Raw genomic sequence first — 13,457 nt, 5'->3', positions numbered from 1 at the left:
CATATGATTTTTTCAAAAGTTATCGGGTGCACGTGCACCGCCAGCGTATGATGTGGGTCCGCGACTGGGTGAAAACACGAAAAATGGGAGAAAAATTATCTGCGTTAAAACCTAGATAAAAGGATACGGGATAGTAAATATTTTTTTTTACCGGTTAAAGGTGTAGAAATTGGTGCAATGTTGGACTGTTTTGAGAAATAAAAAGAAAGAAAAATAATAATATTTGGATACAAATTATTTTTTTAAAATATTGACATTTTGATATTTTGAATAATAATTAAGTTTGAAATTTTTCTATTTAGCCCACGACCTGGCCCAACCTATATTGATCAAACCCCACAAACTAGCAGACTTGTCTAGCCAGACTAAAAACCTCTTTTCTTAAATGGACTTCAAAAATCTAAGTCTTATCCTATTAAATCATATATTAGGCCAGATCGGCCCAACGGAGCCTAGCCCATATACGTCATAAGTTTCATGATTTTTTTTTTCAAGTGTTCATTTTTCACTGGTTGAAATATTATCATATTTTTTTGTGTTTTATTAGAAACATTTATCTATTTCTATTTAGCTAGTCATATTTTATTTGACGTCAAACTTAATAAGTATTATAAATATTACTTTATTTGTAGATTTATATAACAAATAGTAATAATGACTCTATGCAAAATTATTTTATCAATATTTATATTAATATTTCTAAATTACAATTTAACTATATAGAATTTTTATAGAAACATAAGAACCAACTAAGTATATATATCTAAATGAAAACTACTAGCTAGGTTCATCAAGGTCAGATGACATATTCAAGATCTGCCCCTAGGCTTGTAATATAGTCATTAATGATACTAAGGTCTCCATATCAAATTATTATACCTCCAATTATGTATGATGTTTCTAGAATGAAATGATTTTTTTAAAAAAAATCAGTAGTTACAAGTTGTATAGATATTTCTTGGCAATAAATTATCTTATTTATGGTAAAATATTAAATTTTTTGTATTTTTAGTAAATACGAAAATTATTATTATTCTATTATGATTTGTTTGTGTTAGGATCAAGTGTTTATCATCATGCCAAAAGTTATAATTGATAACGTGTAACTTTATTTTTTTAACTAAGGCCTCATGTTCGATCATGATTCGACTCGAGCCACTCTACCCCTTGTAGGCCTTGCTATAGGCAAAATGCAGTGGCGAAATCGGAAATTTCAAAAAGGGTGTCCGAAAATCGCACAACAAAAGGTCTTGCGAAATTGTTGCTAGTGAACAGAAAGTCTTTTTAGAAGGGTAAGAAAATTGTTGCTAGTGAGATTCAAACACACGATTACTAACTCATTCAAGGTGTTAAAGAACCCATTAAAAAGGTCTAAAATAATTGGGCTACAATAAACTATTGTATTAAAAGTGTCCAAAATATGTTATTTAACTACTTCGTGTAACATTTACTTGTATATATAATATTTTTTTCCGACGAAGGATGTCCAATTCACTACAAGAAAAGAGTATATTACTTGGGAATTTTTCTAGGGATTGTAAATGGAAATTGCAGGACTTTCTTATAGATTTTTCAGCCAAAAAGAATGCGATGATAAAATCTTCCTAGGTAATTGTTTCATACGAATTTAAAAATCTCCAAATAATTTACCTAAGAATTGATATTTCGCATTTAAATTACTTGGGAATTTTCTTGCAAAAATTTACCTTAAAATGTGAAATCTTTTCGATAAAAATTAATAAGATAGGAATTTTCTTAACATTTTTTCCATTAATAAAGCCGCATGAAGATATTCTAATAATATTGAAAGAAATTTCTTATAAGAAAATATTAATTGTTATCTCCTATATAATTATTTAATTTGTTAAAATCCCATATACATATACATCACCTCTTCTTCTTGAATACTTGTATTTATTTAATCCAATTTTCCACATATACACCTCGCCTTGATACTTGTATTTAATACAATTTTCTACCTATAAAAGATGTACTACTTAATCCCAACCCACTATTCAATGCCCAACCTATACTAATTGCTACATTCTCACAATAATCTAAGTCATAACATCATATATGGAAAATTCTTACTGTATTTCGTCTATGTGGTATAACTAGTGTTTGACATTCAATATTGGCCCTCTAATATATAAATTAATTATCGAGTTTTTTAAATTTCAAACGATTTAAAATAATTAGTTTTACAAGAATTTCAAAATAAAAATATAATAATAAATATAGTTTTTTAGTTATTTTAAATAGTTACGTCACTTTTTCATAATTTTAAATAATTTATATATTCTATATAATTATATATAATTAATATATTTTGTGAATATTCGAAAATCATCTCAAAAGATTTTATTTTAGTTGAGTATCTTATTAAATTAGTTTATTTTAAGTTGGCATATATTTTTTTTAGTTATTAATTTATGATAAAGTTAAAATTTTTATATTTTGTTAAGATTAAGAAACTCGTTAATTAATTAATTAATATTAATTCGTCTTATTTAGGACTTAGTCAAATTAGTCAATTTAACTCAATTCGGCTATTTGTTAAATCCCAATCTCACATCTCTCCTTACGCACTTTAAACCCATTTGGGCTTTTTCATTTCAAAATTTCAGCCCACTTCTCCATTTCTATAAATTTAAGGAATCCCATAGTGTAATTCAATAATTACATTCTGTCCCGATAAGTTTAATAATTACAAAAAATTCCTTAAAATTGCTGAGCCGTGATACTTTAGAAAGTTGTGATACATGGTAAATGATACATAGTAACTTAAAATTGTTAAGAAAAAATAGGGGATAAAAACGGACAATTTAAAGCTGTTACTAAAATAGCTTAAATTGTGGTAACAGATCATTAATCAGCATTAAATCAGCACTTAATTGGATATTAATTTCATAATTTGAAAATCAAAGATTGTATCAGTTATTTAGAAAACAATTGGAGTTGCCGAAATTTTTTTGTTGTTGCAGTGGGTTTTTGAAGATGAATACTTCGATTTTGATGAGACATTCCAGAATTTGGGTGAACGAATTGCAGTATGAAAATTACAAAATTGATGGAATCGTTGTTGGAGATTCAATTTCGTTTTCTAATCTCAAAGCAGCAATTGCGGCCGAGTTGGACATTGATGTATCAAGGAAAGAAATTGAAATTCGATACATTGTAGAAGGTAACTCCTGTCCGATGAAACTTAAGAACGATATGAGTGTTAAACTATATTTTGAACTGAAAAAAAACGAGCCTGGATTTTCAATATATCCATTATGTATTGACACAATTGAGAAGAATAGTGGTACTGTACATAACTTTGATGGAAGAAGTGGAGAAATAACGTGTGTAGAAGGCACAACAAATGATACACAGGCTTTGGCAATAGTTGAAAATAGCTTATTTGAGACACATGAAAATTCAGAAGTTGGAGTAGCAAATGATATAATCAATTCAGATATTGTTGATGTGAAGACAGGTCAGATATACAAGGATAAAGCAACACTTGTAGATGTGATGACGAAATATAAGATAAAGAACAACTTCAACTGCAAAGTGAAGAGGTCTGATCAACAAAGGTATGACAGTATTTTGATATTTTAATGTATCATGTGTTGTTTTATAATTTAATTAGTACGTGAAACATTACTGTTCTATATGAAAACCTGCAAGTTTCATATGTTATTTTATAATCTAATGTATCATCATTTCAGGAATTTGTTTTTGATACATTGAAATAAGTATATTTGATACTTGAAAGTACTACTACTGATATAGTAAGGACTGTATCATTTTAAACAGTCATATCACAAATAGTGGATAAATTTCATTAAAGTTTGATACTTTTCTTAAAAATTGTTTGATACTTTTTGTGTGATTCATTGTTTGATTAATTTAAACATTATTGTTGAATATATTATATATGATGTATTTGATATGTGTATTAATATGCTTAAAAAATGTACGCAGCTATGTGTTGGTATGCTTTTCAGACAAATGTGGTTGGACTATGAAGGCGTCGTGCAGGAAAAAATCTGATATATTCATTGTTAGAAATTTCAATAGTGAACATACGTGTCCGATGAGGGAGAGGGTATTAACCAAAGTCCAAGCAACAGTGGGATTTGTAAGTGGAGTGACAGCTCCAAAATTGGTCAATTATAAACGAATTTATACACCAAGGGATATAATTGATGATATTAGAGAATATTATGGTGTTGAAATATCTTATCAGCAAGCATGGCGTGCTAAAGAACGTGCACTCTCCATGATTAGAGGAAAACCATCTGCTGGATATAGACGGATGCCGCGATACATACACATGTTAAAAACTGTGTATCCAGATTCTTATATAAGAATGCATAAGACTGAAGAGGATGAATTTATGTATCTGTTCATCGCCTTAAGACCATTCATTAGGGGATTTAAATACTGCAGACCAGTAGTTGTTGTGGATGGTGCACATCTGAGTGGAGCTTACAAAGGGACATTTGTATCAGCAAGCACACTTGATGGCGCAGGTATTTTTTATTTATAGTAATGATGTCTTTTTATATATTAAGTATCAAATAATATAATGTGTGTGTAATCAGGTTGCATATTTCCATTGGCATATGGTGTTGTTGACACCGAAAGTGATTGTTCGTGGAAATGGTTTTTTGAACAGTTCAAACATGCATTTGGCGATAGAAAAGATATGTGTGTTGTTTCAGATAGAAATGAGAGTATCATGAAGAGTGTAAGGATTGTGTTCCCCGATGTACCTCATTATGCATGCATCTGGCATCTTTGGAAGAATGTATGTGGAAACTTCAAAAGGAGCAGAAAGACCATAAGTGATCTATTCTAGTCTATGGCCAAGGCATATAGAAAGGAAGATTTTGATAAGTTGATGACTAAGGTTGATAGAAATGATCACAGGGTTAAGGAGTACCTTGAATATGCAGGTTACGAAAAGTGGTCAAGAGTTCATGCAACAGTAAACAGAGGTAGAATGATGACTTCAAACATTGCAGAATGTATCAATGGTTGTCTTGTTGAAGCACGCCAATTAACTATATTAGAATTCTTGGAAGAGGTTAGATTCTTTTTGGATCTTGGCATTGCAAAAACAGAGAAGTAGCCTCATACACAAAGGACACATTAGGTAGAAAATTTGAGGAATTGTTGATTATAAACGCAGCTAAAAGTTCAAAAATGGAGGTATGTATCATTATATGATACTTTATATTATATATATCTAATTCTGTGTATCATTATGCTTTTTTTTAACATGATTTGGTTTTTAAAAGTTATATATTTAAAATTTTTAATGTACACAGGTTGTTCCATCATCTGAGTTTATTTTCTCGGTTTATGAAAATGGAAGAAGATATATTGTTTGTTTTGAGCGGAAAGTATGTTGTTGTGGTAGATTTCAACTAGATGAGATACCTTGTTCACATGCAATAGCTGTATTGAAAAAAAAGAATGTCACCGATATGAATCCGTATTGCTCTGATTATTACAAGCCTGATGCGTTGGCAAAAACATATGAAATTCCAATGGTGCCAATGCCAGATAAGAAAGATTGGTCAGATCCTAAACACGTGGTAGCTGAAACTGTGTATCCACCTAGATACAGAAGATCATCTGGACGACCAAGAAAAAGAAGAAGAAAGAATGCAGATGAAAAGATTTCGGTGAACACAAATTGTCGTGGACAATGTGGACAAGAAGGGCACAACAGAAGAACTTGTACTTTCTACCCAAAAGAGAAGTGAATTTGTCGTAATGTTTCTATGATATAAAGAATAATTTATCACGTAAACATTTAAATGAATTTCAGTTTTAATTACGACTGCAAATTGAACACTTTGTGTTTAGATAAATAAACGTACAAACATGTGGTAATTACATTTGAAGTCGTGCTTATGATTATAAATACTTTCTTATTATTGGTGTTGATAAAAATACTTGTGTCAATATTTGTTTTGAATATATAAATCTTATGCTACAGTAAGATAACATAATGTACATGATACATATGGTTAATCTAGTGTATCATGTACATTTATTGTGTATTTTTTGTACACATTGTTTATATAAAGTATCATGTACTTTTAGTGTGTATCATTGGTTTGCACAATGATACATCTCCATTAGATAAAAAATACAAATATATTGTTAATGTTATTGAGTACTTTAGAATGACTATAAATCATGTATCATGTGAATTTATATAATTTAACTTGTGTAATGCTTTTTTGGATATGCTTTTATTGAAATATACAGTAAATAACTTTCCTTTAAAAAAATAATAGCAATTCATATGAATATGCTATTCAATTTACCTAAATATCTTGTAAAATTTAAGGATTAGAGTGTAACATATTGTACATTATACATATGGTTTGGCCAATACATTATACATATGGTTTGGCCAATGTATCAGTTATTTTTAGTGTGTTTCTGGTACATATGTATCATTTGGTTTTGGCAGTGTATCATCTAGATTAAATAAAAAATTTAAAAATCTTTATGTCTATGTTTGATTATAAATACTTTGATTATACTTTATTAAATGATTTAAACCTGGTTTTGTCAGTATATTTATTATGTCTATTTTTAATTAAAAATTTAAAAATCTTTACGTCTATCATTTGATATTTATATCTTCAATATAAACAAATTTGTTACGTAATGTGAAAAAAATATTCATGGAAATTGACAAAACCAAAAAAATAACATTAAAAAGGATAAAAATAGTTGTTCAATAACATATAAAAATAATAAATATAACATTAAAACATTGTTTTATCATGAAATGCTACGCTATGTGAACTAAATCTTCTTCTGGTGGTGGTGTGACTACGCCCCTGGATTTTGGTGGATCATCATTGTCGCTAACATATCCGCACTTAGCCTTCTCACTTCCATAACTCCACAGCAATGCTCCATATCTTTGACGCAGGTAATCAGAATTAAAATCAGCATAAGATATATTGATTTGGTCACTGATATACTCGGCAAATGCAGTAACATATAACCCACAGTCTCTACAAAAAATACAGAATAAATTAAAAACTTAATGATACATTAAAAAGGGCAACTGAAAAAATTCTTGATACTTACAGGCTATCGCTTTCCTGTGTAGGGATGTCTTGTGCAAATTCTATCATGAAAGGAACTTGAGGCTCCAGAAGTGATCCATTATTGTTGTCTTTATATGCTTGACAATCAGCAAATTTTGTGCGTTCATTTTCTTCAAAAAATCCACTGTCAAGTAGGTATGAAGGAAACATTTTAGACAACATCTTGATCTCATGAGGAATTGTTTGTTTCCTTGTGCTAATTGATGAGTCAAAAACCCTTATCAACCTGTTTTTCAACTCAACAACAGCCAACACCCAATGGAATTGTTGATCACAGTTAATTGGGATGTAGACCTCATCTACAAGATGCCATGGTAAAGCAGCTGGTATTCCAAACCCTTTGATGATGTTAATTATTGACCTCTCATGTACAGATACAACTGAAGCGCGATCAATATGTTCTTGTGTAGTAAGACTATCATCATCATCGTCCATGTAATATCTATCATAACAGTTTTTTACATGTGACATGAACAAACAGTGGGTTGTTGTGTATCTGTATTGATCCATGCTGCAAAGTTTTGATTTTTTACGAAGGTAGTAAAAAATCACATCGATGTGCTATAAACAAAATGAAAACAGAGTAAGAAATTATTTACATCTAAACAATATAAAAAAAGAAATATAATTATGTGAATATAGTATGATACTTTTGCAAATTAAATAGTATGATACTTATACATAATGTATCATTGCTAATTAAATAGTATGATACTTATAGATAATGTATCATGATGTTATAATATAGTTATGACTGATACATATTTCATAAATAGTTTAATATTTTACCTCATCAGACCAACACTTGTTTGGCTGTGACATGGCATAAAACCAATTCTTGTTCATTGGAAAAGCAACAACAAAGTCCATCATCGTAAATCCAAAAGAACAAGATCTTGATCTGTATTTATCGTCCGATGCGTTCCTGCATATATGATACATAAGTTTTCAATGTATGTACATGATACATAACACTCAATTATTTACAGTTTTTATATAACAAAGTATAATGAATTAGTTGTATATAAAATGATTACGCCTAACACTGAGAAAAAAAATGTATAAAACTTACTTATTGTTATGATTTTTAGAAGCCCCCTCAACAACCAATTCATGTAATCCTCAATCAGTTTCGGTGAAACTTTATCTGCAATGCCACATCCTTCGAACGGGAAATGGAGTCGAGCCATATCCTTCAATTTCTCTTTTCCCTTTTCGCTTGACCCAAAAGAAGTACAATATGGAGATTGAATCCTTCTCGAAGGCATTCTATTTCTATGCACAGGAGTGACTGCATCAGTTTTAACAGCAATCTCCGTTATTGGAATTTCAGTGGGTAATTGACTGTCGGTCAACAAGTACTGGCTGCTAGTTATATTCTTTGGATCGTAAGAATATAATGGTCTAGCATTGGTAGCATCTTTACCCAAATCTTTGATAAGCGCTTCTATTGCTGCTTGAGTTGATGGCGATATTGTTGTTGAAGTTGAAGAATCCTGTATAATATGATGTAATGATTTTTAGAATAAATTTGTGTGTAATGAAATTGTATGTCATAAATCAAAATTGAAAAATGTACCGATGAATCTTGTTGTTGTTTTTTCGGGCAACACATGAGGGATGTTGTGATGAACATTGTCGTCAACGGCTTAGTCCATGATATGTTCATTTAAATCTTGGTGCGACTGATGTGCGTCACTATCCTGAATATGCAGTTTTGAAATAAAAACTGTTAATATAATTTGTGCTGATACGTAACATTGATAACAATCACATGATACATAGTATTGATTAAATATGTATGATACATGACAGAATATAAAATGAGAAAAAAAATGATCATGATACAAAACATTGACTATATGTGCATGATACACAACATACCCAATGTATCATAAACATTACCTTTGGATCACTGACTATTGGTTCACCCTCATTTACGGCAACACCAACACCATCCACATCGACATCCCCTGCATCGTCGACGATATGATGCTCACCATTTTTACCAGAAAAACCACCACCATCCTCAGCTACACCACCCATATCATCGAGATCAACCGGTATTTGCTGAGATGTTTATTTGTCAGACTGAAATGTGCTTGTATCAGCCTGAAAATTGATGTTCTCTTTGCTAATAGATTGCATCAGCTGGGAGTGATTTGCTTTTATCAAAATAATCAATTCCTCAAATTTCTTGTCAACCTAAAAATAATAGATACATTTAGGATAAATAAAAGTTTGTTTAAAAATTACAAAATAATTTACTTACGTAAGTTTTCAAATATCCTTTCAACTCTTCAATATGAGGAATCATATTGTTGACATTCTGTGAATCTGCATATCCATGAACATCAGCAGCCGGGTTCTGAGAAACGTCTGGAACAGAACCATGTACATCAGCAGCCGATTTCGGTGACACTTGTGGAACAGAACTATGTACATCATCAACATTCGAATGTTGAGGCAGACTTGACATGGAAACATGTACATCATCATCCGGTGTCGGAGACACATTTGATTGATCAGGCTGTTTTTGTTCTGACACCTTCTTTTTTTGAATAATCGATTTTTTTCTTCTTTTTGGCGGTGGTGGAGGAGATGTATCAGACACTCTAGAATATGTCCTCAATAACTGTTCTGGCGGTCTTGTGGAGAAATCATCTAAATCATCTTGCTCGTTTGGTTGTACTAATGGTATTGATGTAGAATGAGCATGTTCAACTTGAGCAATATCAAAAGCTTCAATTTCCTCTGCTGTTGGGACAATGTTTGAACATGCATTCTAAATGTATCACAAACACATAAGATAATTTAACTGTTAGATACAGTAATAATTCATAATGTATCACAAAGACATAAATAACGATATTCCATATACAAAAATAAAATTTTACCTTTTGGAAAATGGTGGACATAAGCATTTCAAACTTTGCCTTTTCAGACACAACTCTCCAATTGCATATTCTTGGGATGACATTGCGTTCTCTCACCGCTATTTCTGAATTTAAATTGGATGCACATTCGTATATCCAAACATTTAGTGCATATGGCATCCCATATAATCGGTACAACTTTTTACTAACGTCAAAATCCTGTCTAAGTGAACCAATTAGTTTGGAAAATGATAGCTGACCCCAAGGAAAATGTTGATATCTACCATCTTCAACCATTAGAAAGTCGACAATAGATATCGCTGTGTTATCAATAGTAGCTAATACAAATGTATGAATAAAGAACAGCATAGACATTTGGAGTGCATCCTGATTGCTCTCCCAATTACCCATCTTAAACCTTTGAACTAGTTGATGCTTTGTAACACTATTGACTGCACCAGGGAAATACTTTTTAAAAAGCATACAATTAGTTTGTTCTGGGTATTTGAAATCATTGGTATTTCCTCTGACCTTAAGTCCTGTTAATAATGCAAAATCATCTATACCAAATTTCAGGACACACCCGTTGGAATGTCTAATATGCAACATATTAGGGTTGCTTTGTTCCAATTCTAAAAGCAATAAGCACTTAGTTATTTGGCCCTGAAAATTACATTTAGAGATGTCTAAAAAGGGTCCAAAAATTGTATCCTTAAACATTTGGATAACATTATCCCCCACGTATTTTTCAAAGTCCTTTAGGAAATTGTTGTTAAAGTTGACAGCAAACCTTATGGGATGTGTTGGTATCTTTTTAATCTTGTACTTCAGTGGCTGCAATTTGAAAATAAAACCGCAAATTAAAACGATATAGAAATATAACTACTAAATAAAACAACTAATAACTTAATGATACATGGTTTCAGTTTTCAGAATTTCATACTATATGAAAAACATGTGATACATGTCTATAACATGTATCATTGAATTAAATAAAACATTATAACATGTGATACATGTCTAATACATGTATCATAAACAGCGACTAAACAACATACACAAAGAATCTATATGTATCATCAACTATATCTGATTAAGCATTTATTAAACTTAATGAATGATACATTATAACAAGTTTCAAAACATGTATGAGTAAATCAACTAAACAACTAATACCTTATTGATACATGATATCATACAGGAATTCATACTACATGCAGAACATGTGATACATAGCTACTACATGTATCATTACATTTACTAAACAATGTACACACAGATTCAACATGTATCATCAAGCACAGATTATACTTTACTACACTTATTGAATGATACATTATAATAATTTTCAAAAACCTAATGATACATATAAAATATTATGAAACACAACAAATTCACGTATCAGTTGACCATCTAAAACACTATACACCCTTTTTAAAATGTATCAGCAAGCACACTTGATTCCTTAAAAATTTTACTAATTTAAACAACACCATTTTTAAGTACCAATATACTAACCCGAGACAATGTAGGCCTAACAACAGTGTTTGCTGCTTCTTTTTTCCTTTTTGGTTGTATTTTTACAACCTTTGATGTTTCGCCATGGTCTTTGTTTGAATCCTTTTGAAGATTCATAGGATCATGCAAAGACTTTTTCCTATTTTCTTTCCAATTATCATCATCGGAATCATATATCCTTCTATTGATTGACGGATCCATTACTATGAAGTAATAGAACAATTAACAAAAACGAAAAAGAGAAGAATATACGAATTGATGATGGATTAACTATAAAAAGGGTCTGGGTTCTTACGATTCAATATTAGGAAGAAATAGTCGAATATGGATTAAGAATATAAAGAAGAAAATAGAAAAATCTGTTGGGTTGAGAAGATTCAAAGTTATGAAGAAATAGTGGGATGAAGACGATTAAGGAAAAAAAAGAAGTGCAAGGTGACTTTGGTAAGAACGGTAGAATGCAGTGGAAGTTACCCTGCTTCTATATTTTTTGAATTTTGAAATTCAAAATTTCAAAATTTGTTCTTTTATTTAAATTTAATTAAATTTAATAATTCAAAATTAAAAAGCTGATTAAAAGGTTGAGTGTTTAAATGGAAAAAATTTAAAATTCAAAAACTGATTTAAGAGGTTGAGTGTTTTAATGGAGAAAAAATAGGCATTAAAATTGGTAAATGTGTATTATAGGAGAGAGAGTGTAATGTATCTAAAAACTTATACTAAAATAAAAAAAATAGGGAATTATGTAATATTTAAAAAAAGTAGGGAAAATTAGAGAATATAAAAATTATAGTTGTGTATTTAAGTTATTTTCACATAAATTTTAGCAGCCCAACATTCCCAATTTTCAGCCCATATCCATTTCCAACAATCAACAACCCATTCCCATTATTTTTTAGCATATAAAATAGGGAAATTTTTTTAAATGATATTATTTTAGTATTTAATAGGGTATAGTGTCAACACTTTCGATATTTAGTGATAATGTCAAAATTTTACCTTATTATGTATTTTAATTATATTTTAATTATTTTGTTTAATTAAAAAGAATACATAATTTATATAACAAACTGTAGCTATTTAGGGGAGAAAAAAACTATAAAAAGTAACAGATGCTTAAAACTCCTACATCAGTTACAATTTTTTCAAAATCTGAATGATATATCCGCTCATTATTCATGATGTTCATCCAAAAAAAAATAAATTATTGCGAGTTTATTGTTTTTGAGAATAAACTGGGTAAACGATTTTTGAAAAATAAACACAAACGAAAAGTCGAAAGTCAGGTATGTTTTAGTTAATTAATCCTTATATGTTTTGTATTTGTTTGTGATTTGATGCGATTTTGTTTGTATAATAATTATTCGTATGTATTTGCATTTTGAATTATTATATATTTTAATCAATGCAACTATCTTTAACTTTTGTATTGATATATATAAATAATATTCTGATTTGAAATTGTTTTTTAAACTTTTGTATACGAAATTATATATCCAACAAAATACATACTTTATGCATCAATTGTTTAGACAAGTAATAATGTTCGAATCGTTTATTTGATTTACTATTGTAACTTTATTGTTTTGTATTCTTGATACAAATTAATGGTAATGTCATTATTTTCATATCTAGTATGGACTATGTGATTTTTTTTACTAGAAAGTATATATGGAAAACATTAGTTTTATAATAAAGCATTCTAGACATTGGACTAAAAAATAATTACTATGTTGATTACATAACTGAGGCAATTATGATTAAAGAATATGCATCATATAAAGATTTAGTTGATGAAGTTGCTAATCAGATTGGGGTAGATTTGATGTATAACAAATTGAAACTTAAGTATAAAATAGAAGGTAGCATTGCACCTTTGGAGATACACAACGATATGGGAATGAGAGTATATGTCTCATTGAAGAAA

At 29.8% G+C, this 13,457-nt stretch overlaps 4 protein-coding genes across 4 annotated transcripts; 2 read left to right on the top strand and 2 right to left on the bottom strand.

Moving 5' to 3' along the window:
* Positions 1 to 2,878: 2,878 nt before the first annotated feature.
* On the top strand, positions 2,879 to 4,864 carry LOC112942087 (uncharacterized). Its single transcript, XM_026032676.2, has 4 exons — positions 2,879 to 3,184; positions 3,482 to 3,581; positions 3,973 to 4,523; positions 4,670 to 4,864. The coding sequence occupies exons 1-4, from the start codon at positions 2,998 to 3,000 to the stop codon at positions 4,690 to 4,692; spliced, it is 861 nt and encodes a 286-aa protein (XP_025888461.1). The 5' UTR covers positions 2,879 to 2,997; the 3' UTR covers positions 4,693 to 4,864.
* A 335-nt stretch (positions 4,865 to 5,199) lies between these two features.
* LOC138338025 (uncharacterized) lies at positions 5,200 to 5,765 on the top strand. Its single transcript, XM_069288486.1, has 2 exons — positions 5,200 to 5,205; positions 5,325 to 5,765. The coding sequence occupies exons 1-2, from the start codon at positions 5,200 to 5,202 to the stop codon at positions 5,763 to 5,765; spliced, it is 447 nt and encodes a 148-aa protein (XP_069144587.1).
* A 943-nt stretch (positions 5,766 to 6,708) lies between these two features.
* On the bottom strand, positions 6,709 to 11,859 carry LOC112942086 (uncharacterized). Its single transcript, XM_026032674.2, has 5 exons — positions 10,034 to 11,859; positions 9,409 to 9,921; positions 7,926 to 9,341; positions 7,117 to 7,697; positions 6,709 to 7,040 (listed from the first exon to the last, which is right to left on the bottom strand). The coding sequence occupies exons 1-3, from the start codon at positions 10,730 to 10,732 to the stop codon at positions 9,216 to 9,218; spliced, it is 1,338 nt and encodes a 445-aa protein (XP_025888459.1). The 5' UTR covers positions 10,733 to 11,859; the 3' UTR covers positions 6,709 to 7,040; positions 7,117 to 7,697; positions 7,926 to 9,215.
* On the bottom strand, positions 6,812 to 9,182 carry LOC104648894 (uncharacterized). Its single transcript, XM_026032675.2, has 5 exons — positions 9,042 to 9,182; positions 8,244 to 8,632; positions 7,926 to 8,061; positions 7,117 to 7,697; positions 6,812 to 7,040 (listed from the first exon to the last, which is right to left on the bottom strand). The coding sequence occupies exons 1-5, from the start codon at positions 9,180 to 9,182 to the stop codon at positions 6,812 to 6,814; spliced, it is 1,476 nt and encodes a 491-aa protein (XP_025888460.2).
* Positions 11,860 to 13,457: the final 1,598 nt, after the last annotated feature.

Source organism: Solanum lycopersicum, chromosome 8, assembly GCF_036512215.1.
Source record: "Solanum lycopersicum chromosome 8, SLM_r2.1".
Lineage (NCBI taxonomy): Eukaryota > Viridiplantae > Streptophyta > Magnoliopsida > Solanales > Solanaceae > Solanum > Solanum lycopersicum.
This window is presented reverse-complemented; position numbering and strand designations above follow the sequence as displayed.